Here is a 25548-nt window from a genome sequence, read left to right as displayed (position 1 = left end):
TCAGCTCGTGCCTCCTCGTCCACCGCCCGCGCCGCCGCTGGGGCCGGTTCCGTTGGCGCGTCCTCGGGGGTGGGTTGCCGGCGGGGTTCATCGTCCCTCTGCCGCGGGTCCGCTTCCTCCGCCGTCTGATGGGTGTCTCCGGCTGTCGCTCCACGCCCGTTGCTGGGGTGCGATGTGGGGCGCGGGGTCCTCCGCTGGTTTCGGAAGTCGTGCTGCTCCCTCCCGCGGTCGGGTTGCCTCCGTCGCCATCTCCCCTTGGGGTTGGAGCTGAGGCTCGGGTCGGGTGGGGTGGGCGTCCATGGCTCCGGGAGTCCGCGGTGCCTCTGGCCTTGGTCGGTCCTCCTCTGTCTCTTGCCGCGCGGCTCGCCCTCCTTGCCCGCGCCGTTCCGGCCTCATCTTGCTGGTCTTCTCGCCGTCTACTCCTCCCGCGGCTCGTTGTCGTCCGGTGGGGCTCGGCGAGGCTGAGTTTATGACTCTCAGCTTTATGTCATGCGCTGCCTCCCTCTGAATAACATTCAGACACTGGTTTGCGAATCAGGCTCTGGTTTATTGCAGAGCAAGTACAGCGTTGGTAGAAAAAAGCTGAGAGTGACAGGAGCGCGCCGGTGCGGGGTTTAAATACCCCGCGCCGGTCAGCGCCCCCTCGCTCACGGTCACGTCACCCCCCTTTGTCCCATGCGTTGCCCTGCCGGTGGGTGAGGGTTTCCGGGATCGCCCATCATCAGGTTTCCATTCCTCTGCTGATTGCTTTCAGCTGGGCGATCCCCGTTGTATTGCCGCTGATGGCTTGGGTGGCTCCGTGATCCGTTTGGCTATTGTTTGTTGGCCGTTAGTCGTTGTGGGTTGATGGCTACTTAACTTGTACCCCTTCCCCTATTTCCTTGTCATTGTCATGTGTGCCATTGCGCTGATGACTTTAGCTCAACGGCACTCATGACAATTATGAAGACTGTCAGAGTAAAATTTATCCACTTTAGCATAGCATTTAATTTCACAGGTGGAAACTAATTTATTGGAAATAGTGAAATTAAATGGGATTAAATTACAGCCTTCTGAATTCAAGCACTGTATTTCATCATCATCATCATCATCATCACCATCACCATCACCATCACCATCACCATCACCATCACCATCACCATCACCATCACCATCACCACAATGCATAGTCAGGAAGTTGATTATAAGAGGACCATTGTTATGACAAGTGGAATTTTCCTATTTAAATTTGAATCAAACATGTTATAGTCTTTTGTTAGAGGCATAAAAATAATTGTAGAGGCAGCCCTATGTGTCTGAGTCCACAGGAGCAGCCCCAAACCCTCTGCTTGTCACAGGGGTTCTGTTCATTACTACCAGCCACAAAAGAATTCTAGCACTGAAGCTTAAAATAAAACTGACAGGAGATTTATCTATTTCCCCCTTCCCTTTCAGACCTGCTTTACTGGTAGCTCTGAAGTGCAGACACTGTATTCAACACTTATCACTAGATGCAGGAAAATCCTTCCTGCCCTTACAATCTTTCCTACGTGCTATGAGGGAAGGAAATATCTGCTCTAGTTCTGTCTTCCTGGCTGAACTGGTGAGGTCTGCAAGTATACCCCTCTGTGGCACCAATGTCCACATCCACCGCTGAACTTGGTCCTTGGTGACATGCTGCCTGCCTTAGTTCCCTTAATATGAATGACAATGCAACCACCGCTCTTGCCTTTTCACATTCAAAGAAAAGTATGTACTCTGTCAATTTAGCCAATATGCCAGCTTCTATTGTTGTGTGTGTTCTTGGATTAGGATCATTTGCTGAGAGATGTACAAGATGAAGCCTCCATTTTTCCCCACAATATATGTGGCATCACTACAGCAAGCCATCCCACAGTAAAGTGCTGCCAGAGTTGAATGTCAGAAAGCAGAGGCTCTTTGCAAATGTTCCCCTCCCCCTTCTGTCTCAATAGTCATCATTCCATGACCAATGATACAGATTTTTTTCTATTTTTGCAAATTTTAGAAGTTGTTCTGCTTTTGCTCATATCACATGCTTGGGTGTGAGTGGTGCAACTTTAGCTACATAAGCAGGAATATCCTTGGCTGAAACCAGTAGTGGTAGGATGCTTCTCTCTTTTTAGTATTTTTTTCTGCTTTCCCTCCTACACAGCAGGCTACTGAAGGTTGGGTAGATTGCACTTTCCTCTGGATTGCCTGCTCTGAATTTAGACAGAGCTTGAAGTAGTTCTAGGGACACAGGTTGTCCATTCTTGGTATATATAACCACAGAAGGCAGACACTGATCTAACTGAATTTCTCAAAAGAATGCAATATGATTTTAGTACCCAGTTTGCTTACGTATCTCCAGGGTGGCTTACACTAGGGCTTTACTTCCGAAATCACCAATTATTTTTTGTGCAAAACTTTAATCTTGCACAAACCTTACTTTTTTAAAAAAGAAAAAATGTGGTCCACTGCAATGTTTACATCTAGAAATGTTCTCATAGTCTCCGAACACTTAAAGTAAATTGTCAGTTTGGGGAGCTAGTGTAGTTAAGGCATTAGACTGGCACCAGGCGACCCTGGTTCTAGTCCACCCTCAGCCATGGAAGCTCACTGGATTACTTTGGGCCAGTCAATCACAAGGTTGTTGCTGAACAAAAGTCAAGGGACAAAGCTACCCCCACCCCAATAATTATACACTCTTATTTAAGAACACTGACAAATGGTTTTCAGATTCAGAGGATGATTCATAATCTAGCTTTTGAAAAATCCTGCAGCTATCAGAAATTAGTCAAGAGTTTTAAGGTCTCCAGTAGAACCCACACAACACTCCAGCTGGTATAATAATTCAAGGAGTTCTTCAAATTGGGTTCCTTCTGATTGCGATGATCTGAGGACTGTAGCACTTTGAAGTCTTTGATACAAGCCTTTTGTATTAGTATTTACTATGGCATTTTTAACCATACCTTGATTGGCTTTGTGTGTTTCCCTCTTCATCAAGTAATTATTATTTGACTTTTTATATTATATTGTTCTATGCTGGTCTTTGGCAGTAATAAAGTTTAAGTTTCAAGTTGGTGGAATATAGCTCTCTCCATCAGAAGGTTGAAACTATGAGAGTCACTAGACCTCATAAATTCCGACAAAGCAGATTTTAATCCACAAAACTTCAGGTCACAATCAATCTGCTGGTGTTTCACGCATCAGTCTGTTTAAAATGCCTCAAGATTCTTATACTCAGATGGGTTATTTTAAAAAAATTAATAAAGGAATGATTAAAGGAGGGAAGATTGGATTCTGAAGTCTCTGGCGACTTCAGGTCGCATGCAAAATTGTGCTGAGAATAAAAAGCCTTAAGTCTGAATGGGCAAAGGTATAGATGGACAGATGGAGACATTATTTTTCTCCCTCTTCCTCTCCAGTCACTATCCTGGTACCCTAGTGACTCGTTGGGCGCAGTCTGATATAATCCCCCCGCAATCTTTCCCCACGCGTTCTTCTCCCCTGAGGAGCCAGAAAAGAAAGAAGTCGCGCCACTCCTGCTGCTGCGCCGAGCAGCCCAACCTCGCCCGCCGGCCGGGATACAGTCACCGGAAGTGGGAACAGAAAGCGGGGCAGGAGGGAATCGCCGGGAAAGGGGGCGCGCGGAAAAGAATTTTCGTGGAAAGCTTTGGCGCTTGCGCAGTGGCGGCCGCTGCTGTTGGTCGGTTGCGCCGCGCCTCTGCTGAGGACTGGTCAGTGGGTGGGAGGCAGAGAGTGAACGTGAGCCCCGCGGCCAGCCGGGGTTCAGTGGGGCGCTCAGCGAGCGGCGGAGGACACGGACGCAACTGTAGCAGGCGTTGTGGAGAAAAGGCAGGACGCCTGGCTTTTTTTGGGTGGGGGCTAAGGGGGAACAGAGGGGCGGGGTTGAGCGCGCACGCGCGCGCGCGAGCATGTGAAGATGGCGGAGCTGCAGATGCTGCTGGAGGAGGAGATCCCGGGAGGGCGCCGGGCCCTCTTCGACAGCTACACTAACCTCGAAAGGGTCGCCGAATACTGCGAGACCAACTACATCCAGGTACGGTGCCGTCGCTGTCTTTCCTATTGCCCCCTCCCTGCAACAAAAGAAAGAGACGGGATGAACGCTCTGAGTGCGCGCTCGAATGCATGCCTGCTTGCATGTATGCATGCTTGCTTGCTTTCATACATGCATGCCATACGAAATGTCGATGCCCCTCTCCTCTCCATCCAAGGCATCTCAACTAGCTTTTGAGGCCTAGAAGGAGCTTGGAATGGTATGCGAGCGAGAGAAGCGAAGAGGTGGGTGCTTCTTTAATGCCCACGCAAAAAGCCGCTAGGTACAGATTTGAGAGAGGTGCCCCTAATCCAGAGATTTCCTTTCAGAGAGATGTGTCCTGTCCACAGGCTAATAACGCCTGGAACTCGACAGATAGCTGGAATCTTTGAGAGCATAAAATGCTTCCCGTTCTGTGATCGTAATGGTGTGCTATATGTGTGCTTGCTACACTTCGGAAATAAGGGCAAAAGGTGATTTTGGACTAATAGATAAGGAAATTTTACACAGGCAACAAGAATAAATCTCCTAACCATGACTCCACACGTGTAGGTGCTATTCCTCAAGATATGTTTGTTAGATGTAGCTTTTTAAAGGATTTCTTTCTTTTTTCTCCTTGAAAGGTGTGTTCCATTTAACAACTACTGTAATGTTAATGCTGTGTTCCTTATTAGAAGGTATTAGTTAATCGCATAATTCAAAGCCCAAGTTACCAGACTGATTTGCTAAAATTGTGATTTGGCAACAGTCCTGAATGCGATGTCAAACTGTACTCAGCTTCAAGGCTCCTACTGTGATGTGGTAATGAGCTGAATATGTGACTGGCTAGCTGATTACTGTTCTGATATTTCTGCTGATTCTTCAAAGGAAAAAAAAAGATTTTCTCCTGGATAAACAAGGCTAGAGACTACATGATGCTTCAATATTTAAATTGAAATCATAAGGGAATCTTTTTAGTGTAGAGCTTTATATGCATTTTAGGTGGCCTCTTCCCAGCTTTTCTGTCTCTTCCCAGCTTTAGGTGGCCTCTTCCCAGCGTTTCTGTCATAAGCAGTGATGTTTTTAGTATCTGTATTATTACTCAGTTTGCACTCTTACTAATGTATCATTTGCTAATATAATTTAGTAGTTTTCTGCCTAGTGGCTAGAATCCCATGTTTCAGTTTTTTTTTTTCCAGAGAAGTGGTATGACCAGTTATTATGATCATTATTGAACTCTAAGAAGATGTCAGCAGAAAAAATCAGTCAAATTTTGGGTTGGAGATGGGTTGTTGTAAATAAAGATTTAATTATGGCTTCCATATTGACAAAGAACTAATAGGATGTGGTGAACAATTGAATGCAGTGATTTTGCTTCATGGGGGAGTTACAAAATTGCAGGGGTATTTTTGGTTAGCACAGAGGTTTTTATTACTTGTGAAATTGGTTTAGCTAAACTATCTGTGATCTTGTGTGTGAAGCTTAAATTATCATTCAATCTATTTTAACACATCTTAAAAAATAGGTGAAGAAAATATGGGTAATTCTCTTCTCTCTTATGTAATATTTTCCTTTTCAACATATCAATTCTATAACATGTTTCTGATTTGAATATTAAAATGTATGTGGCACTGATAAAAATACTGAAGTTTTAGAACTTTCCTTTTTTCTGTGTACAGTGTAAATAAATAAAAACAAGTTTTTGGAAGCAAAGCATATACATATGAAGTTTGTATCTTCCTGCATATGAGTATACATATTTGAAGATCAAGAGAAGGACCAAAAATTTTAAAAAGCACTAAGAAAATGTGCATTGTGATTTGTTTGTTTTTCCTGAACTGGATATTGAATTTTATCATATTCAGAAACCTTTTTACTTAGTCTGTCTTAGGGCTTCACAGTGGTATTCTTTACGTACAGTGATTTTATGGTCCAGGGTGAACATAGGATTTTTCTTTGAGATACTAGTCATATAAAATGAATAAAATATTTTTTGCCATATTGCTTAAAGTTGTTGGGAGTTGTCAGGGTTGCAAAAATTTTATTATTTATTGGTTTTGATTTTAATCATAATGCCTAAAGATGTATTCTGTTAGCTTGACCTGGGGATAATTGGATTTCTGAAAGACTTTGCTGAAATAATGATGTGATATGCCAAGGGAATCTTTATCAACATGTTATGATATTATAGTCTTGGAGCATTCCAGTGAAAAATGTAGAACTTAAGGGATAATAGCTGAGGAGGAACAGTTTGGAATAGCACTTTATATTTTAGTCAGCTATACTGTTAAAATAAATCCTCCCAATAATTTTTGTGCAAACATTTGTGTAGGAGCTGAGTAGCTTTCTTTAGATTATTTCTAAGTTACCTGCTGAAAAGCAAAAATCTGGTCTGCACCTCTGTGGCACATTATTTTCAAGCAGCTTCTGTTTTTCATTTGCTCTCCATTGATCCGGTAGAGATGATTATCTTCTAATACTTTTTCATACAGGACTCATGCTGTCTTTTCATGAAGTCATTCTACTTTGTCTGGTTTCTTTCACTCCCTTCCTTTTCCATGCCTATTTTCCCCAAGTTATGCTCTTGACACTACCAAAAAAAGGGGTGTCCTGCATTTAGAACCTCTCATTGCCCTGCATCCTTCATTAACTCTCTCATATGGAACAGACTTTTTTTTTCCTAAGCACATACTTATTAAACAGTCATCTTTCCCATTCATTCTAAGTTCTGAATGGACTGGTTATGTTTTGTATACTCTTCTACTTCATTCTCACCTATCTGTTCAAGTAACCTAGAAGAACATTTTTTTGCAGATCACATTCATTCAAAATTTTTCACAATTTTCCAAAAAATTATCTCTCTTTTTTCCATTACCACCATTCATTGGAACATAACATAAAACTTTCACCAACCTATGGATTCCAGTTTTGATACAAAACAACTTTGATGATACCAATTCATCATGATAAACATTTTGGTATTTTCACTCATAATTGTACCTATACCGTGTCCCTGAATGTATTCATCAAAACACTCCATAGGATCAGACCATGTTCACTCAGATGTATTACAACTTTCCTGTATCTCTTTATTTCATAACCACACTCCTCCCTCCCTCCCTCCCTCCCTTTTAGTTCATGCTGTTTACTACTTCCATGAGAGCCAGTTTGGTCTAGTGGTTAAGGTTCTGGGCTAGAGACCAGGAGTCCGTGAGTTCTAGTCCCGCCTTAGGCATGAAAGCCGGCTGGGTGCCTTCGGGCCAGTCACTTTCTCTCAGCCCAACTCGGTGCAATGTAGACTAGCCTCCTCGTGGTGCACCCCGGGCAACATGACTTGTCACGGCTAAATAGTCTATCCATCTGGCTGCTGGACCTCACAAGGATTTCCCAGCAATTAAAAAGCAGCATGAACTGCTATGCCATATGATTAAAAAAAAAAAACCCACTTCCATATGCCATTGTTGTCACCAGTTGGATACATAGATATTAACTGCTGCCACTCATTGTGATGCTTTAATAACACAGAGAAGGTATAGACTGGGTTAACAATCTTTATACCAGGTCACATGCAGCATTCCCAGCTGAGGACAGTACTGGTCAGTTTTGGCATATTGTGGTGATTATGTCATAAGTGCAATCAGAGCCAGTTTTACCCAAAGCATGCTCGTACTGTAGTGTACAAGCTTGCATCTCTAAACCTATAGATTTTCTTGTAAGCCAATATACTCTTGTCTACATCTCACCAACTAAAGTGATAAAGGCAGTTATTGACACAGTTTGACTGTACAAAAAAAACCAAAAACCTTTATAAAGTATTTTTATTTTTTCCCCAAGCCTTTACATCTCTAGATAAATTAGAATTCTGAAAAAGTATAGCATGCTACTGTCTCATTATTAATTTGGCAAATGACTTTTTGATTTTATTGTATATGTTTTAACAGAAAGCTTTGGCAATTGGGCTGTTTATTTTTTATAAACAAGTAAATCAATAAAGTGCCATGTTGTGGGAATAAGATTGCAATATCTTGGGAGAAAACATGGATAGCTACTGGTATTATTTTTCCCTTGCTTTATTAGGCAAATGAGAAGTAGATTACTCACATCTTAATCAAAATTATGTCATAAATTAGTAAGAGTCATGTAATACAATTCTCATGTTAAGCGAGCAAAACTAAAAAAGCCTGAACTTGGGTTGTTGCCTTAATTTGTTTTGACTCATGGCATTTCAGTTTATCTAAACAGAAAAGAATTTTCCAGATATGAGAGTTAGATTTCAATTTGTACTTGAAGTTTCTTGTGCAATGTTTTCTCAAATATGGAGCTGTATTCTATGCATTTTTACTCAAAATAGCCTTATTACATGTTGCAGGTATACTAAAAAATCTTTATAGAGTTAATCTTCAATTTAATCTTTATAGAGTTAAATCTTCAATTTAATGTATCAGTTGGAGGGACACGAGGTGTTCATTAAATCTGAATGTCTTTTAAATCTGAATTTACATCATCTGCATCAATTTACATCATTTGCATAATTATATCATTAACACAAATGGCCTCATTTGCAGTAAAAATTTGATTTAATGGATAAACCCTCATTTTCATAGCTAAACCCTCAATTTAACAGGCAGTAGACATCAAATGGCGTAGTGTGAACAGAAAAATTGTCCATTGTATCTGATGTCTGCTAAACCAACTGTTTAGCGGACAAAGCTTTGGTTTAACACACATTCAGCATTAAATGGGGGTGGTCTCCATATGAAAAAAAATTGTATGTGAAATTTGCTAATACGGGCCCATTAAAATATTTTTCTGTACTACCATAAGATTAGAAATATACCAATTAATGGGCATTTAAAAAAGAAAAGAATTCATGCAATTATTGAAGCAAGTTGTTGCTTCTGAATGACATTTGGTACTTCTGTATCTTTTAAAAAAATCTATGTATTGCTGTTTCATTTACAACATATGTAAATAAAAACTTAAATCTTCTGTTTTCCACTCAGCTGTATTTTAAAGGAAAAAGTGATTTATACATCCATGTACCCTTCATAACTTTTCAGAGATGCATGTATTTTTACAAAATATTAGAAAGAAAATGTCTTATACAGATAAACAAAGACTTATGTAGCAAAACCAGATTATTTAAGGAAATGTTTAAAAAATGTATGGGCAAGAACAATTGATGACTTCTGTTAATAGTACTAAAATTTGCTTCTGAAATTGATTAGCTTTGTAAATTCTGTTTGCATACATAATAAAATATTTTCAATTATTATTTTTAACACTTTTTGAAAAAATGTATATAAACTTGCAGATTTTAAAATGTTTAATATTGGTCTAATTACTTCAGATTTTATCAAAGAAATATGTAATTTAATCCTAAGAATATTGAATTTCTGAATTTCCAGGGTGGAAACTATTCCAATAATCAAATCTAAGGTTTTTTGTTTATATTACATAATCATCAGGATTCAAGTTGAAGAAGATTCTATCTTCATCAAGTCTGGACTATTAATTATTTTCCTTAAGATTCTATTCTGTGAAAGGTGATATGACAAGCATAATCTACAGTTAGTTGGAGGTGTTTCTGATTATACTTGCTGGCTTCTCCCTGTTTTCTGGAAAGCCTCTCCAGTGGTTGCCATTGACTTGTTTAAAGCTTATTGTGTCATGTGCTTATGACTCCCATGTGCTACCAAATAAAGGAAGTAACCTAAATCAAGCTATAGGATATTTCAGGTTTGATTTTCAGTTAGTGAAAGCAGCAGTGCAGATGACAAGATAAAGGATTGAAATAGCCATTGGTGGCTGTTGAGATGCACGTCAATGATAGGACCAGCTAGCTGGTACAATAAGGCATGTTTAACTAATTGTAATTTATGCTTAAGCCATGTGAATGTGTCCAAGAAATTCTTTAAATAGAGAATATTAGGCAGAAAAGCATGGGTTAATAACATAGAGTTAATCTTTCACTTCTTATGAAGGGTCATAATTTAGATCAGTTCATATGCAGCTAACTGAAAGTTTGCTCTTTTTAAATAAAAGAATAATAATCACTCTAACACAGATTTGCACCATGTAAAATTAGTGTCTGAATATTTGTACAATGCACCTGAAGAATAGCCTTTCCGTTTCCTTTGTTGAGGTATAAAAGAAAGATGATTTAAAATGCACTTTTAATTACTCTCAGGTAGCAACAAGGTATTTTCCCCAAGTGGTCATGACGCCAATCCCAGAAATGTAGTTAAAATTCTCCCACTGCTGTTAATGCCATGTGGGAATTGTAAATACATAGTTCCATTAGATTGAACAGTTTGGCAGAACTGCCTCTTGCCTTCTGCCTTGGCTGGTGTAAGCCCACAGTTGACTTGCTTTGGTGCTTTTCATTGGCTTCACGAATGATTACTTTAGAACTTATTGCTGTTTTTTCTCCTTTAAGGCAACAATTTCATATGCTGCTAGCAGAAATATTACTGTTTCCAATCAGGTTCTTGCAGAGTAGCTTTAGTTTTGCTTTAAAAAAATGTACACTTTCCAGAGGGTTAGTATTTAGCTAGTATAAAAAAAAGTTTCATCTAAGAGATTAATCAGTTCATATGGCATTAGCTTTTGTGGATTATATTCCACTTCTTCCCATGACTGTAGTGGGCAGTAAAGGAAAGGGAAGGGAACTTGATAAGAGGCTGAATAGATAGTAAACGTTAACGAACAGTAGCTAGATATTAAGTAAGTTTATTCTTGTAACCACAGGTAATAACATATAGCATGGATGTAGATATTCTTGTCTTGATGAGCTGGTTACCTTGGATAATCTGACAAGAATTTTAGTCTCTGTTTAATCCATGAGAAATGGTATTGAATGTCGACAAAATGTTTTGGGGAGTTTTCCCTGATTTTTGGATACTGCCATTTCCAGTGACAGATTTGTATCCTTTTACTCCTTTATACTGAGATTGGCCAATTTTTCTAACGTACAGGGCATTTAAGAGATGTTACCATAAATCCTCATCTCTCAGTTTTGTTATTAGTCAGCCATAAAAATGTTGGCATTTCCCCTGGCAGCATTATTGCAGTATTTAATAATGTCACCTAGAGTATCAGGGAATATATACTTGCTTACCTTCCAATGGGTTATATATATGCTACTATCTGATAGCAGCTATAGAGGAGTACGGAGATAACCTTGAAGAAGTAATGCAAGAGCAGTTAAGTAAACATCAGCTCAATCCTGAGAAGGAAACTCAAGAGTACTCCACCTTGATACTCTTTGGTATAAGAGGGGGCAGAGGGAAACCCTTTCAGGCTTTAAAGATTTGGTTATTATACCATACAACAATCAAGTAGAGTTCCAATAGTCTTTGCAGTGCCTGTTCCTTGACCTGGCCAACCTCAAAGGCCTGGCAGCAGCCTATCTTTCATCTTTTCTTTTATTGTTTCCCCTTTCCTACCATCGGTGCATATGTATGAGAGTGTGTGTAGATGTGTAGCCCTTTGTATGATGGTGATGTACATACTGGATAAGGAGCTTGGGGTTTAAAAACATCCAAACTAGCTTTGATTTAAATGATGATTAGAGAAATTTAAAGGTTGGGTCTTTTTAAAAGGAGAAACTTTTTTTTTTATCAAAGGCAGGGTGCATGTTAGTACATTATTTCCAAACCATCATGTGGGTTAGTATCAATTTTTGATTAAACTGTGATTTTGGTAGATCTTCTTACAGTTTGTTGGATTTTACAGATCTATTACAAGAGAGTTAATTTTGCTGTGTTGCAATGCAAGCAATATCAAATTCTGTTAGAGATTTTTGTGTTAAATATAGGCAAATAATTTAGGGTCCAGAGGAATTAGCAGTCTTAATAACCAACCATTATTTGTAGTTTTTATTGACTCCCACTTTGTTTCCTGAATACTGTGGAATGAATAATGATCAAGGAGAGGGAAAGCAGTTACTGAATATCTTTGAAGCCTGAACATTAAATGATTATGGGTCCCTATGTTTCTCCAAAGTTATCATCACTTGAGAGATGACAAAAAGAAACTGAGACCCCACCCAAAGTTTTTTTTTTAAAGTGCAAGGAAATATGATGGGTTGGACACTTCTGTCATTTTATGTTACATACAGTATACAGAAATAACCTGTCTCTAGAAATGAGATAGTGGAACATGTCATAACTCACAGGAGTTATGACATGTTAATAAATAATGTGGATGTGCAGATCAGAACAGTTTAGTCTGGTTTTTAAATTTTTAATATACAACTACAAGAAGGAACAAAACAAAAAGTAAAAATAAATAGAATAGAAATCAAATCAAATATAAAACGAACAGGTAAAATAAAAAGACAACTAGCTTCATCAAATAAAATAATTTTAATTATGCCACGATATAAAAATTGCCATTAACTTAATTTTTTAACAATAAATTGAACCTTGACCACCTGGAATTGTTTTGTCCTGTTCATTGATGATGCATTTCTTAGCTTTTGGTATCTGTTACATAAGTGTTTGTTCTAGGAATGCATGATTATCTTTTTGACAATTGTCCAAGAACAGTGAATCCAAAGTTCTTCAGAAGTAGACAGATTGCACGTTTTTGGAATATAATTTAGCAACACATTAACATGATTTCATTCATTTATTTTTTGCAGATTATATTATTTTTGTTAGCTTTGAAAAGTTTTGAAAGTATTATCTGTAGTTAGTTAATTAAGTGTAACTGCTTGAGCCAGCTTGGTCTAGTGGCTTGGTCTAGCGGTTAAGGCAATGGGCTAGAAACGAGGAGACTGTGAGTTCTAGTTCCACCTTAGGCATGAAAGCCAGCTGGGTGACTTTGGGCCAGTCTCTCTCAGTCCAACTCGCCTCACAGGGTTGCTGTTGTGGGGAAAATAGGAGGAGGAAGGAATATTAGGCATGTTCGCTGCCTTGAGTTATTTATTAAAATAGTAAAGGCGGGATAGAAAATAAATAAAATAAAATAAACTATTTAATTTTCAACTCATTTTATCAAAAAACCCATTTTCTTTTTAAAATAAGGATTCTTCCAAAAGATTAGTATTAGGTGTTATAGGTTTGCCTGTATTACACCTCTGTTGCGCGAGCTGCACTGGCTCCCAGTACCCTTCTGGGTGCCGCTCAAGGTGCTGGTTATCACCTTTAAAACCCTACATGGCAAGGGACTAGGTTATTTGTGGGACCACCTCTCCCTGAGAGTATCTGCCTGTCCTACCAGATCAGATAGGGTGGGCATACTTCAGGTCCCTTCCCTGAAATCTTGCAGTCTAGTGGGACCTCAGAAGTGTGTCTTTTCCGTGGCTGCCCCTACCTTATAGAACACCCTCTCCCTGGTGGATTGGCAGGCCCCCACCCTTTTAGCCTTTCGAAAGACCATCAAGACTTGGCTTTTTACCCAGGTGCTGGGATAGAGTGAGGATCTCTGGAGTTGGTTGTGGGACATCCCAAGAGGATGAATGAGGTGCCAGGTTTTGTTTTGGTTTTATGTTTCATGATTTTTGTAGTTCTGGGTTTTATTGTTGTTGTGAGCCCCTCAGAGTTGTGTTGAGTGCCGATTAAAATATTTTCAATAAACAAATAAACTTAAAATTAGAAAAATTAAAATCCTCATTATCAGAAGCTTGCTGTCCTTTCATAAAACCAGATTGTAGAATGTATTCAGTAATTCATCCTGTATAATCTTCCTGCCAAAGTTGCAATGAAAAATTTCCCATCTACAGTATATTTAAGAAAGATAGCAGCATAACTTGTACAGTTTGCAAGCTCCTTTACCTTTCTCAAAATAACTGTTATGTAAGTCTTCTAAAGTGATAAATGTGTCCCTGTTTTAAAAGGCTCATTATATATCTCAGACAAAACAGTAGTCAAGCTCTTTTTATTTTTATATCATTTTATAAGAAATAGAATGGTATATCAGGGCCAGGGTTCATCTTAGATTTCATAGAATGAATTTTACCAAATATCTTCTGTGATGATAGAGATGCAGCTAAATCTTTTTGATGATAAGAAATGTTAGGATAATTTGTTCCATTTTAAAAGCTATCTATCTTCTCAACATTTGTACTATGAAGATCAATATAAATATCCAAAAAATTAGAATTAATTGGGCTTGACTCTTCCTACATTGTCCTTATCAAGCCTCTGATTGCATTTATTGTATTGCATTGTTTCAGCTGAAAGACAACAATTTGCTGACTTTTCCCACCTGGTCCCAATATTTCTGCTTAATGTACTTTAATGAGTATGTCATATTCAAAGTATACAGTTGATCAAGCATAATCTTAGTAGATATAAAAGCACCCTATGTTCTAAAATATGATTTCCAGCATATGAATTCAAAACTTCCTTTACATTTTTTTCTAAATGTATAATAAAGCTCTTTATTTTTTTCTTCCATGAGACATCCACTATAGTATTACTCTGTGTAAAAGCTTAAAGCACATCACAAATGATCCTCACATTTTTTGTCTATATGACTGAAAAAAATTGTTGATCAACTGACTGAGGAATGATACATTAAATTACTACTGTGTACTCACTTTCATGTTTCTTACCAAATATTATTTACATTTTTTACCAGTACATGATTGGCTATTATAATACAACTTGTAAAAGTTTTTCTTGGGAACTTTATTTCAGTCAATTGAACTTGAAACTAAATTAAAATCCCCAGCTAAAATTGTATAGATCACCTGTAAGCAAAAAACAGTTATGCAAAATGGTTTATCTCTAGTTGGCCTATAAAAATTTATCAGATCCATCTGACAATCACCATTGGTAACAACCAAAATTATGAAATCCCTGTCAGTATCCAACATTTTGTGTTCAGCTATAAAATTTGAAGTGTTCTTAATTGGTATGGCCATTCTTTTATCCATTTTTGAATGTCAGGTAATATGAGTCCGATCAACTTAATTCGTTTTAAGTAAATGCTTTTTTTCATGGAGTATACGAGTTTCTTGCAAAAAAAGACCCCTACTATTGGTTTCGTCATCAATTTGTAAAAAAAAAAAAATCTCCTGTCAGATGTACAGACATTCTATGGTACAAAAATGACACTATTGTAAATCAAACAAGTTAGAGATACATAATTTTCTTGGAAAGACCCAGTGTGATCCCCAATCAGGCTCACAGCAAAGACTACATAATTTAAAAAAAGTTTTGTTAATATTTATCAAAATAACTGATTTAAAAAAAATGCTAAATAGATCCAAAGTAGCATAAAAAAACCAGCTGTAGAAAAATCCACAATAGTATGAAATGAAAATAAAAGAGAGAAATGATAAATGTAAAGGTACAAAAATGAGGTGTATGTATAGATAAAGAGATGTTTTATTACCGTCAATGACCAGTCCATAAAACACCACTGCAAACATAAAACAAATATTAGTTATGAAATTAAGCATGTGAATCAAATTGCTGTCCATTTTACATGTTACATGACAAAACTTGGCCACACTTAAAGAAATTGAATCACTTGAGCCTGAAAGTATTAGCTGTAAATAAACTGGTCAGAATGACTGGGGAATTTGGTTAGATACGGGGTTATCAGCTCACAGAGGGTGTCAACATAAAACAATATAAGCCATGTGTAATGGTTTCAGTGGCTCCTCTGCATGGGTGTAGTCTAGATTTGAATGGAATGTCCTTGTATCTGCTGATGGGAGTGCATTGATTCACACCAAGTTTAGGGCCATCCTGAATTTGGGGACAATAGTTTGACTTAAGTATCTAGGAGGTCTGAAAAGGTTACAAGGGCTACTTAAAAATGTGTCTTTAGGGAGGGACATCAAATCTGACTGAATTGATGTCCTTGAGGCATTGCTTGATTGTCTCTACTGCATGCTCATGCCTTAGATACACACTTAAATTAAGGAACCTTCTAAATACACATACACAGGTGTTTGTATTAAAGCAATTCCTGGAGAGACTTCTTGTGGAGACATGCCTAGGTCATAGGCTTAGTACTTCCCCCCAGCTGAAAACCTAGTGAACCTCAGACTTCAAAAACAACATCTTGTTCTTCCTAGTTGGATGTAAAAAAGGAACAGAAATAGTCTTCCTTCCTTTTAGTTTTAAGGATTGCTGTTATTTCAGTAATAACTTGGGTTTCAGACCTTCATTTTAGATAATTGGCAGTAGCTTCAGTATCATAGAATTTCCTCGCTTAAATAGATAAATAGAAAAGTGCAGGATGGAGGAAAAGGGTCTCTGTCTCTTGATGTTACAAATTTGATTGAATTCTTTATGCTTTTTAAAATAACTCTAGAAGGCAGTTATGGAAATATTATTATCTTTTTTTTTGTTGTTGTTGTCATATTCCCAGCAAAACCTTCCCCCAAACAGGAATTGGGGTGCAATAAGGTTTAAAATTTTAAACTTTGTATTTGATAAGCAGCTTTTAGAAATTCTCTGTGATCCAGATTAAACAACCCCAGTAAGCATTTCTCTGTGACAGCCACTAGAGGTAGCTCATCTTCTTCATAAGGAAAGTTTAAGATACAAAACGTTTTAGAGATTTGACCTTGAACCTGAGCCAGTTTGTTTTGATAGGCTGCCAACGGTTTTCTCAGTGTTGTGTCTTTTACTACTGACTCTTGAATCCTTTTGTGGGGGGGGAGGGGGATTCCAACATTATATTACTATCCTCTTTTGAATCTTTTGCAATGCAATCTTTCTGTATTTTCTTTCAAACACTTTAATGCCTATTTTGAAAGCCTCCTACTTACTGACTGCAGCACAACCAACTACTCAAAATTTATAACTCCTTTTGGCTCAATTCCGAATAGTAACTCAAGTGTCAAAATAGCTCCCTGGATGTCTCCCCACTGATAATTAGTTGGGCTACTTGCCAAAACTGTTACCTCCTCAGAAGTAGCCAAACACTCTGGCACTGAGAAGTTGGATCAACAACTGATAAAAGAGTTTTTCTGACTCTGAAGGAAATAGTGCTGTCCATGGGGGTGAGCCAGCAGGGAGGGTTGTTTCTTACGCTGACAAGGCATGTTATCTCTCCAAAATTCCAAAGTTAATAGACAGCAATTTAATAAATGTTTCTGCTTGCCAATTTTTTTTTTTAACAAGCAGTTTTGGTATGATTTTCAACAATTCACAGAGGGAGGGAGGAACAAGATGGGATTTTGTCATCTTAGCCAGAAGTCCAGTTTGGTCTGATTCTAGTATTGGTTTTTTCCCCGAATGATGATTATTGGCCACAATATTTGCATGGGAATTGGACTGTATATATTGATTAATCCTATAGCATCTTTGCATATTTTGTTGATGTTTCTGTAGCCTTGCTTATACCTGATATTTTGTACATGGATCACAAATAACAGTAAAATAATTTTCAATTTATGTGTCTTGACATCTAGATAGAAATAATCATATAGTGAGAGGTATTACAAAGTTAGGGAGTTTCTTCTTTTATCATCATAATGATTTTTGAAAATGTATTAAATTGACATTCTTTTCCAAGTCATGTTTTCGCAGTTCATTGTTGTGCTGTGGTAATACAGTTTTTTGGGACAGGATGCTTGGGACAGTGGTAGTTTCAGACATTCTTGGAGGAAATAGATTATATCCTTCCAGTGGGGTTTCAGGGCAGAGCTTGGTTCTGAAATTGCCTTTGGTCGTCCTGACAGATGGACCTGCTCCAGAGCAGGGACAAAAGAAGTGCAGGCCTGACAGTTCTCTTTGATACTTTGCTTGGCTTTGGATATGCTGTCTTTGGATGCTTGGCTTTGGATCTTACTGGACTGGCTCTGTGATTTGGACACATGATGTGGCTCCATCCTTTATGTAGCTTGATTCTAGAAATGGTTTTTAATTACATCTGTTCAGCTCACGGCTACTCGTTCTGTTCTCAGTGCTGTCTTAACATTTGTATTTTTTATATTTTATTTTATGTTATTACTGATATTTCTTTGCTACACTACTGCAAATGGCTCTGAGCATCTGTATCAAACCACTTGATGAAGTCATCAAGGGATTTGTAGTTGGGTGGCATGACTAAACTGATTATAGCCATCTCATAAAGATGGTAGCTCTGGGGAAGATTGGATCTCAGCTCCTTGAATTGGGTAAGCACTCTGCCCTGCATGGGATTGCACTTATCATAAAAGAGCATGTGCATAGTCTTGAAGTACTCTTAGGTTACAGGAGGCCCAACAATGCTTTTGGCTAGTTTTGATTGGCCCACCAATCAAACTGTTTATAGACACGGATAACTGATCATAGTGGTCCCTGCTCTAGGTTACTTTAATGTTCTGTATGTATACATTGATAATGATGCAAAAGCTTTGTGGTTAGATTGCTGTGAGAATAATCTAATTGGAATAGCAATTTTACAAAAACTTCACTGGCTTCTAAAACATTTCTAGTCCAAGTTCAAGTTATTAGTGCCAATATTTAAAGCCCTTGAAGTGAGCAGATGCCTGACAATTTTTTTTTCAGAGTATTGAGACTGGTTATGGGGACTTTTTAATGTTCCATATTTAGAACCTTTACATAGTTTGGAACTGTGAAAATAATCTTCTTAGCTCTATAACCAAGACACTAAGAATCTTCTTAGTGTCTTGGTTATAGCATGTCTTTTCCCTGGAAGCTCTAGTTAATTGTTAAAAGACAAGATACACAAAGATCTAGAATATATAAAGTTGAAGACAATATTTTCTTCAGAGAACCTTACAGAAAGTCTCCAAGTATTTTACTATTATTCCAGTAAGAACTTGTTTTAATAGTTAATTGTTGGGAAAGCTTTGCTGGATGAATACTCAAAACAGTGGAGAGCATTGCCCATGCCATAAGTTAATGTTTTCATTTGTGTTTTATTGTACCTAGAATAATCTGTGTTTCCATGGTTTAATCTGTTTTCTTTCATGTAGTTTCTTGCTGGCTTTAACATTCCATTTCACCATTTTGAGGAGAGACCAAAACTTTAACAGCCAAGAACATTTAAGAATCTCTTGGATATCTCTGTTGGTAGATTAGTTTAATTAGTTCGCCACCATCCCTGTGGAGAGGAATGGCAATCAATTTAAACCAGGATGTTGTTTCTCATAGAACTCTCATTGTTTCATACTCTGCATAAAACAGCAGGACAGAGGTCTATTTTATACTCTTAAAGGTGCTGGGCTAGTAGTTTGAGGCATTCCCACAGTAGTTGTAAAGCCCAGTCCCGTAGTGCCTGGGTATTTTGTATTTTGCTGAAAACCACCTTGGCCTGTTTGGGCAGGGAGACTGTTGGCTTGTAGAATTATTAGGGTATAGAAACCCTAATCTGTATCTCTGTCTGAGGTACAGAGAAGGTATAAGAAATAAATGAAGTAAGTGGACTGTGACTTCTCTCTTTTTCTTTTTAAAGGTGTAGATGTCACAGGGAGAAAAACAAAAATATTAGTCATACTAATGTTATATAAATATTCAATAGATATTCATAATTGCATAACATTAAAAGGAAAACAGCTGGAAATGTCACAACAGACAACTGCTATTTTTAGCACCTCGAGGTGGCTTTTTATTACTGGTTACTGGTATGAGTTTCAGCTGTCTTCTTGAATCAGTGAAATAATGCAAATGCATCAAAGAAGTCATGCAAGCTTGCAGGTTTCTTATTTATTTATTTATTTATTAGTCAGTCAGTCAGTCAATCAATCAAATTTGTCACTGCCCATCTCCTCCCACTGGAGGGACTCTGGGCAGTTTACAACAAAATACTCAGTAAAACAAAAAATGAATATATAAATACATTATAAAATTACATATTATTAATAATATAAATAAAAATAAAGTCCAGATGGATGTATCTCATTCAGTCTTCACGTGGAAGGGGTATTTCAAGGCACTAGCCAACTCCAGGCATGACTTGTCTCCTCCCCGCCCCAGGCCAGCTGGCAGAGCCAGATCTTCAAGTTTCTCCAAAAGGCCAGGAGCGATGGGGCTAGCCTCACCTCCAGGGGCAAGATGTTCCAAAGGGCGGGCGCTACTGCAGAGAAGGCCCGCCTCCTGGACCCCACCAGATGGAATTCTCTTACTGAGGGGATCCTCACCATGCCCTCTCTGCAAGATTGGGTGGGGCGGGTAGATGTAACAGGGAAGAGGCGGTCCCTCAGGTAACCTGGCCCCATGCCATGTAGGGCTTTAAAGGTGATAACGAACACCTTGAATTGGACCCGGAAGCAAACTGGTACCCAGTGCAGCTCGCGTAGCAAGGGTGTTACATGCGCCCTTCTAGGAGCGCCACAAATAGCCTGTGCGGCTGCATTCTGGACCAGCTGAAGCTTCCGGGTACTCTTCAAGGGTAGCAATAGTCAATATGGGAGATAACAAGGGCATGAGTGACCGTTTGAAGGGCTTCCCGATCCAGGAAGGGGTGTAACTGGTGCATAACACAAAGCTGCGCAAAGGCCCTCCTGGCCACGGCTGCCACCTGCTCTTCGAGCAGGAGCCGTGAGTCCAAGAGGACACCCAAGTTACGCACCGGGTCTGTCCTAACAGTCAGGAATCACGCTGAGACGAGGAATAGGTCTCTAGTGTTTATTACTGCTACATAAGACAGAAAATCCTAACAAACTGAAGAAGCGTGGGAAAAACCCAGACAGATAAACCCCAAAAGTTAAGGCGGGTCTGATCTGTGTCTCTTTGAATGGCTGCTTAATTCCTCAGTACTACGCATGCGTTTTCCCCCCTGGATAGAGCCCCCTTCTGCTTGCCATCAGTACTCATGACATCACCCTCCCCTCCAGATTCACATTCCATTTCAGCCCCCTCCCTTCCAGAGGTCTGATAAGAGCCCATCTCTCCCTCCAAGCTCCCATGGAACTGGGCAATGATGGAAATTCTTCAAAGGAAAACTCCTCCAAGGACGAATCAGTGCTGCTCTCCAGGTCTGATAACGCTTCTGGCCCAGGTGGCTGCTGCTGGAAATAGCTAGATAATTAGAAGATTCTTCCCCCCTCCCCCTTGGGAAATGCAAGCCTGAGATGGAGGGCTGCGGCTCTCCCTCCTCCTCTGTTTCTGGTCTCAAGGCTTCAGGCGGGTGTGGAGGGTGCAAACTTACGAACTCCTCTGCTTGGGATTCCTCTGCTTGCTCAGCCAAGTGAGGAATCTCTGGTAGAGTGTGAGGCTTGGGTTTGTGAGGGAAAAATGGAATCGATGAACCAGCGTTGGTGCATGTACATCTCTGGCATTTTCCCATGTGCGCTCTTCCTCAGGGTACCCTTTCCAGTGTATTAAATATTGGATGCCCCTTCCCCTCCTCCTAGAGTCCAGAATTTCCTCTACTTTGTATTCCTCCTCCCCCTCCCCAATTACTGGAGGTGGGGGGGGGAAGTTGCGATCGTAAGGCACTTGGGGGAGGGTCCTTGGCTAGCAAGGCTCTGTGAAAGACTGGATGGATTTTCATGGATGCTGGCAGCTTTAAGCGATAAGCCACTGGATTTATCTGCTGTACCACAGTGAAAGGGCCCACAAACTTAGAGTCCAACTTCTTGGAGGGCCTGGTAGAGGTCAAAAACTTGGTAGGGAGCCACACTTTGTCTCCTACCGCAATCGCTGGCCCCTCTTGTCTGTGAGCATCTGCAGCTCTCTTGTAAGCACTCTTTGCCCTGTTCAGCTGCTCCTTTAACAACTCCTGTGCGGCTTGTTGCTCTTTAAGAAAATCAGCCGCGGCTGGAACAGCTCCCTGCTGGGAGGCGGTGGGCAACACCCGAGGGTTAACTCCGTAGAGTGCTTGGAAAGGAGACATCTTGGTAGAGGATTGCACAGAGTTGTTATAGGTAAATTCTGCCATGGGGAGCAGGGCTGGCCAATTGTCTTGCTGATAAGTGGTGTAACACCTGAGATACTGCTGTAACCATTGGTTAATTTTCTCAGCTTGCCTGTTACTAGCCGGATGATGCAATGATGATAGGTGGATCTGGACCCCTAATGACTGGAAAAGGGCCCTCCAGAACCTGGAAGTGAACTGAGGGCCTCTGTCACTCACCAAGTGATTTACCATGTCTCTATACCTAAAAACATGGTCCATGAACAACTGCGCTGTGGCTTGCGCAGATGGGAGGCCCTTGCAAGGAATAAAATGCGCCATTTTAGTGAAAAGGTCCACCTCCACTAGTATGGAAGTCAGCCCCTGGACCGGGGGTAAATCAGTGATGAAGTCCATGGAGATTGTATCCCAAGGCCTACTGGGGGTGGGTAGGGGTTGGTAGGGGTTGGGTGGGTAGGGGTTGCAAGTGTCCTGTTGGCTTCCCTGGGAGAGGCTTGGCTCGTCTACAGGTATGACAAGAAGCAACATAACCCTTTATGTCTGCAGTCATCTTAGGCCACCAGTACTCTCTCAGAGCTCTATGGAGAGTTTTGAAAACACCTCCGTGGCCTGCTGTTTGATGGTCATGGCAAAGTCTCAGTACTTCTTCCCTCAATGAGGGGGGAATGTATAATTGCCCGCTATGCCAGAGGATTCCTGCCTTCACATTAAAGGGAGAGGCAGTGTCTTGCGGGTCCCTCTGGAGGTCATCCATCCTGGCCCTGGCATACGGGTCCTGTTGCTGCTGAGCTCTGACTCTTGTAAATAGGTCCTCTGCTTGTCTGCCTGCTGCTAAAATCTCTGTCTGGTTCCCCCTCATAGACTGCTGAAAGTTGTGAGGTTGTAATATAGTAGCCTGTACCTCCTGGGTGAGTAGCGGGGGTTGCCTGAATAGATCGAGACAGGGCATCTGCCAAACAGTTCTGCGCCCCAGGAACATAAGAAATAACAAAATTGAAATGGGAGAAAACCTGGCTCCATCCGATTTGGCATGGGGTGAGGGATCTGGTGTTTTGTAGAAGCTGTAAATTCCTGTGATCAGTGCAAACTTTCACAGGAAAGGTTGCACCTTCTAGCCAGTGCCTCCACTCTTGAAATGCTGCTTTAATTGCTAGCAACTCCTTGTTAAAAACATCATAGTTTCTCTCTGCTGGTGAGAGCATGCGTGAAAAAAGGCACAAGGAAGCAATGTATTCTCGGTTTTGTTTGTATATTGCAATAACACTGCCCCAGTGGCAATATCGGAAGCATCTGAATGCATTATGAATTGCTTCGTGGGATCAGGGTGCTTTAAAAGCGGCTGGGATGCAAAGAGTTGCTTAAATTCTTGGAAGGCTGCTTGCTCTCTCTCCCCCCAAATGAATTTTGACCCTTTCTTCAAAAGTTGTGTGAGGAGTTTAGCCCTGTCACTAAATTTATTTATGAATCTCCTGTAAAAATTGCAAAACCCTAGAAATCTTTGTACCTCTTTCACATTTCGGGGGGGGGGGGTTGCCAAGAGAGAATTGCCTGGACCTTAGAAGGATCCATGGATATGCCTTCTGTTGATATTAGCCAGGAAATGTAATTCAGTTAAATCGAAGGCACACTTCTCTAGCTTGGCGAACAGCTTGTTCTCTCTCAATCTTTGTAAGATGTTACGTACATGGGTTACATGAGTTGTAGCATCGTCAGAGAATATTAATATGTCATCTAGATAAATGACCAGATACTTATCTAGTAAATCAGAGAAAATTTGATTCATAAATCAGGAAAACATGGCTCCTGCATTAGACAAGCCAAAGGGCAAAACAAGGTACTCAAATTTACCAAACCTGGTATCGAAGGCAGCCAGATATTCATGCCCCTCTTTCATCCAGATCAGATTGTACGCATTCCTGAGGTCCAACCTAGTAAAAATGCGTGCTTTCTGTAAGCGATCCAGCAGATCAGATATTAGCGGGAGGGGATAATTTTCTTTTATCGTGAGTTTATTGAGGGAACTGAAATCATGCACCACTCTCATGGGTGCCTCCTGGTTTGCCGGTGCCAACGGGTCAGGCTTCTTTGGTACAAAGAAGGTAGGAGCAGACGCTGGGGAAGTGGATGGTCGGATGAAACCCTTTTGGAGATTAGAATCCAAGTAATCCTTTAAGGTGGCTAGTTCCTTGGGGGACATGGGATATTGTTTCCTTGCTGGAATCTTGGCTCCTGGTATCAACTCAATGGTGCAATCACAGTCCCTATGGGGGGTAGTGCTGTGGCCTCTTGTTCGCTGAAAACGTCTGTGAAATCTGCATACTTGGCTGGCAACTGCCCCCCCCCCCCGCTTCCGTGGCTTTGTTGGTTGCTGGAGAGAGGAGAGCAGCTTGAATCTTGTGGTGCTGGCATTCCTTAGCTGGGAAGGAGATTGCTCCCATAGTCCAGTTCAACAATGGGTTGCGGATCTTCAGCCAAGGTGTGCCCAGGACTATAGGCACATTAAGTGATGCCGTAACATAAAGTTGGATCCACTCAGTGTGGTCTTCCGTTGTTAGTTGTAAAGGTTCTGTGAACCTTCTAATCGGCCCTGCCTTGAGGGGCTGGCCATCAATGGTCTCCACTTCTGTGGGGCGTGGCAATTCTATGGTTGGGATGTTGAAGTCTTGTACAGTTTGTACATCAATAAAATTGGTGGAAGCTCTGGAATCCACGAGGGCCTCTAGCTTGACCTGGTGCTCTGGGTTTACGTGCATTATGACTGATAAGTAGTAAAAGGATTGCCTGGAATCCTCGGAATGAGCCCTTCTTAATTGATTGATGTTCTCCCTGCTGAGCTCTGTGGAGGGAGACCGATGGAGTTTCCCTGGTTGGAAGTAGAGGCGGAGGTGGCTCTTGGTTCAGCTGCTTGCCCTGGGGCTCTTACAGAATTTGCTTGGCTTCTCACTGGGCAAGCTCTCACCATGTGCCCCTGGACTCTGCAGTAGAAACAGAGGGCTCTCTCTCTCCTTCTCTGTCTCTCAGCCTCGGAAATAAGCCTCCTGCTCTCCCCGACCTGCATCGGCTCCTCTGGTCCTGAGTAAGGAGATGCTGCGGAGAGAGTTGGAAATCCTGGAAGCGCCCTGAGGCCCCTGCCTCTCCTCGGTTGCATCTGTCTGAGCTCTTCTAGCCTGGCATCTATGACCATAGACAACTGATATAAACCTTCTAGGGTAGCTGGTGTTCCCTGGCACACTAATTCATTTTTAATTTCTTCATCCAGCCCCTGTTTGAATTGGTCTTTCAAGGCACTCTCATTCCAGTCCAGATCTCCTGCTAACAGCTTGAAATCAGCAATGTAGTTTCCCACTCTCTCGTTGCCTTGCTTGAGCTTCCAAATTTCCCGGCTGGCAGTGACCTCTCTGATCAGGTCGTCAAAGTGTGCTCGGAACCCTGCCAGAAAATTCTGGTAGTCGTTGAGAATCGGGTCGTTGTTCTCCACCATGGGAATAGCCCATTTGGCTGCTGGGCCCTTTAGCAGACTTAAAATGAAGGTGACTCTGGTTCTGTCTGTGGGAAACTCTGCCGGTCTGCTGTCGAAAAACATTGTGCACTGTGTGAGAAAAGTTCTCAACTGTCCTGCTTCTCCTCCAAACTTCTCTGGTAGACTGCCCTGGGATCTCAAGACTACTGGCGGAGCTGCTGCTGCTGCTGCTGGCACCGGTTGTGGGTTAACCGGAGCTGGTTGTTGTAACTGCAGTAGCATAGCTGCTTGT

The 25548-nt window shown here is 40.7% G+C and overlaps 1 protein-coding gene across 7 annotated transcripts in view; it reads left to right on the top strand.

The window, feature by feature from the left end:
- The first annotated feature begins 3896 nt into the window (after nucleotides 1–3896).
- ABI2 (abl interactor 2) overlaps nucleotides 3897–25548 on the top strand; it is a 60088-nt gene continuing 38436 nt past the window's right edge. For all 7 annotated transcript variants that reach the window (XM_063317971.1, XM_063317970.1, XM_063317974.1 and 4 more), the window contains exon 1: nucleotides 3897–4042. In XM_063317971.1, coding sequence (XP_063174041.1) covers nucleotides 3926–4042 — 117 coding nt within the window. In that variant the 5' untranslated portion in view covers nucleotides 3897–3925. The remainder of the gene's footprint in view (nucleotides 4043–25548) is intronic.

The sequence above is a fragment of the Candoia aspera genome, chromosome 1 (genome assembly GCF_035149785.1).
Source record: "Candoia aspera isolate rCanAsp1 chromosome 1, rCanAsp1.hap2, whole genome shotgun sequence".
NCBI lineage: Eukaryota > Metazoa > Chordata > Lepidosauria > Squamata > Boidae > Candoia > Candoia aspera.
The sequence above is the reverse complement of the archived record's forward strand: the minus strand, read 5'-3'. Positions and strand labels throughout refer to the sequence as shown.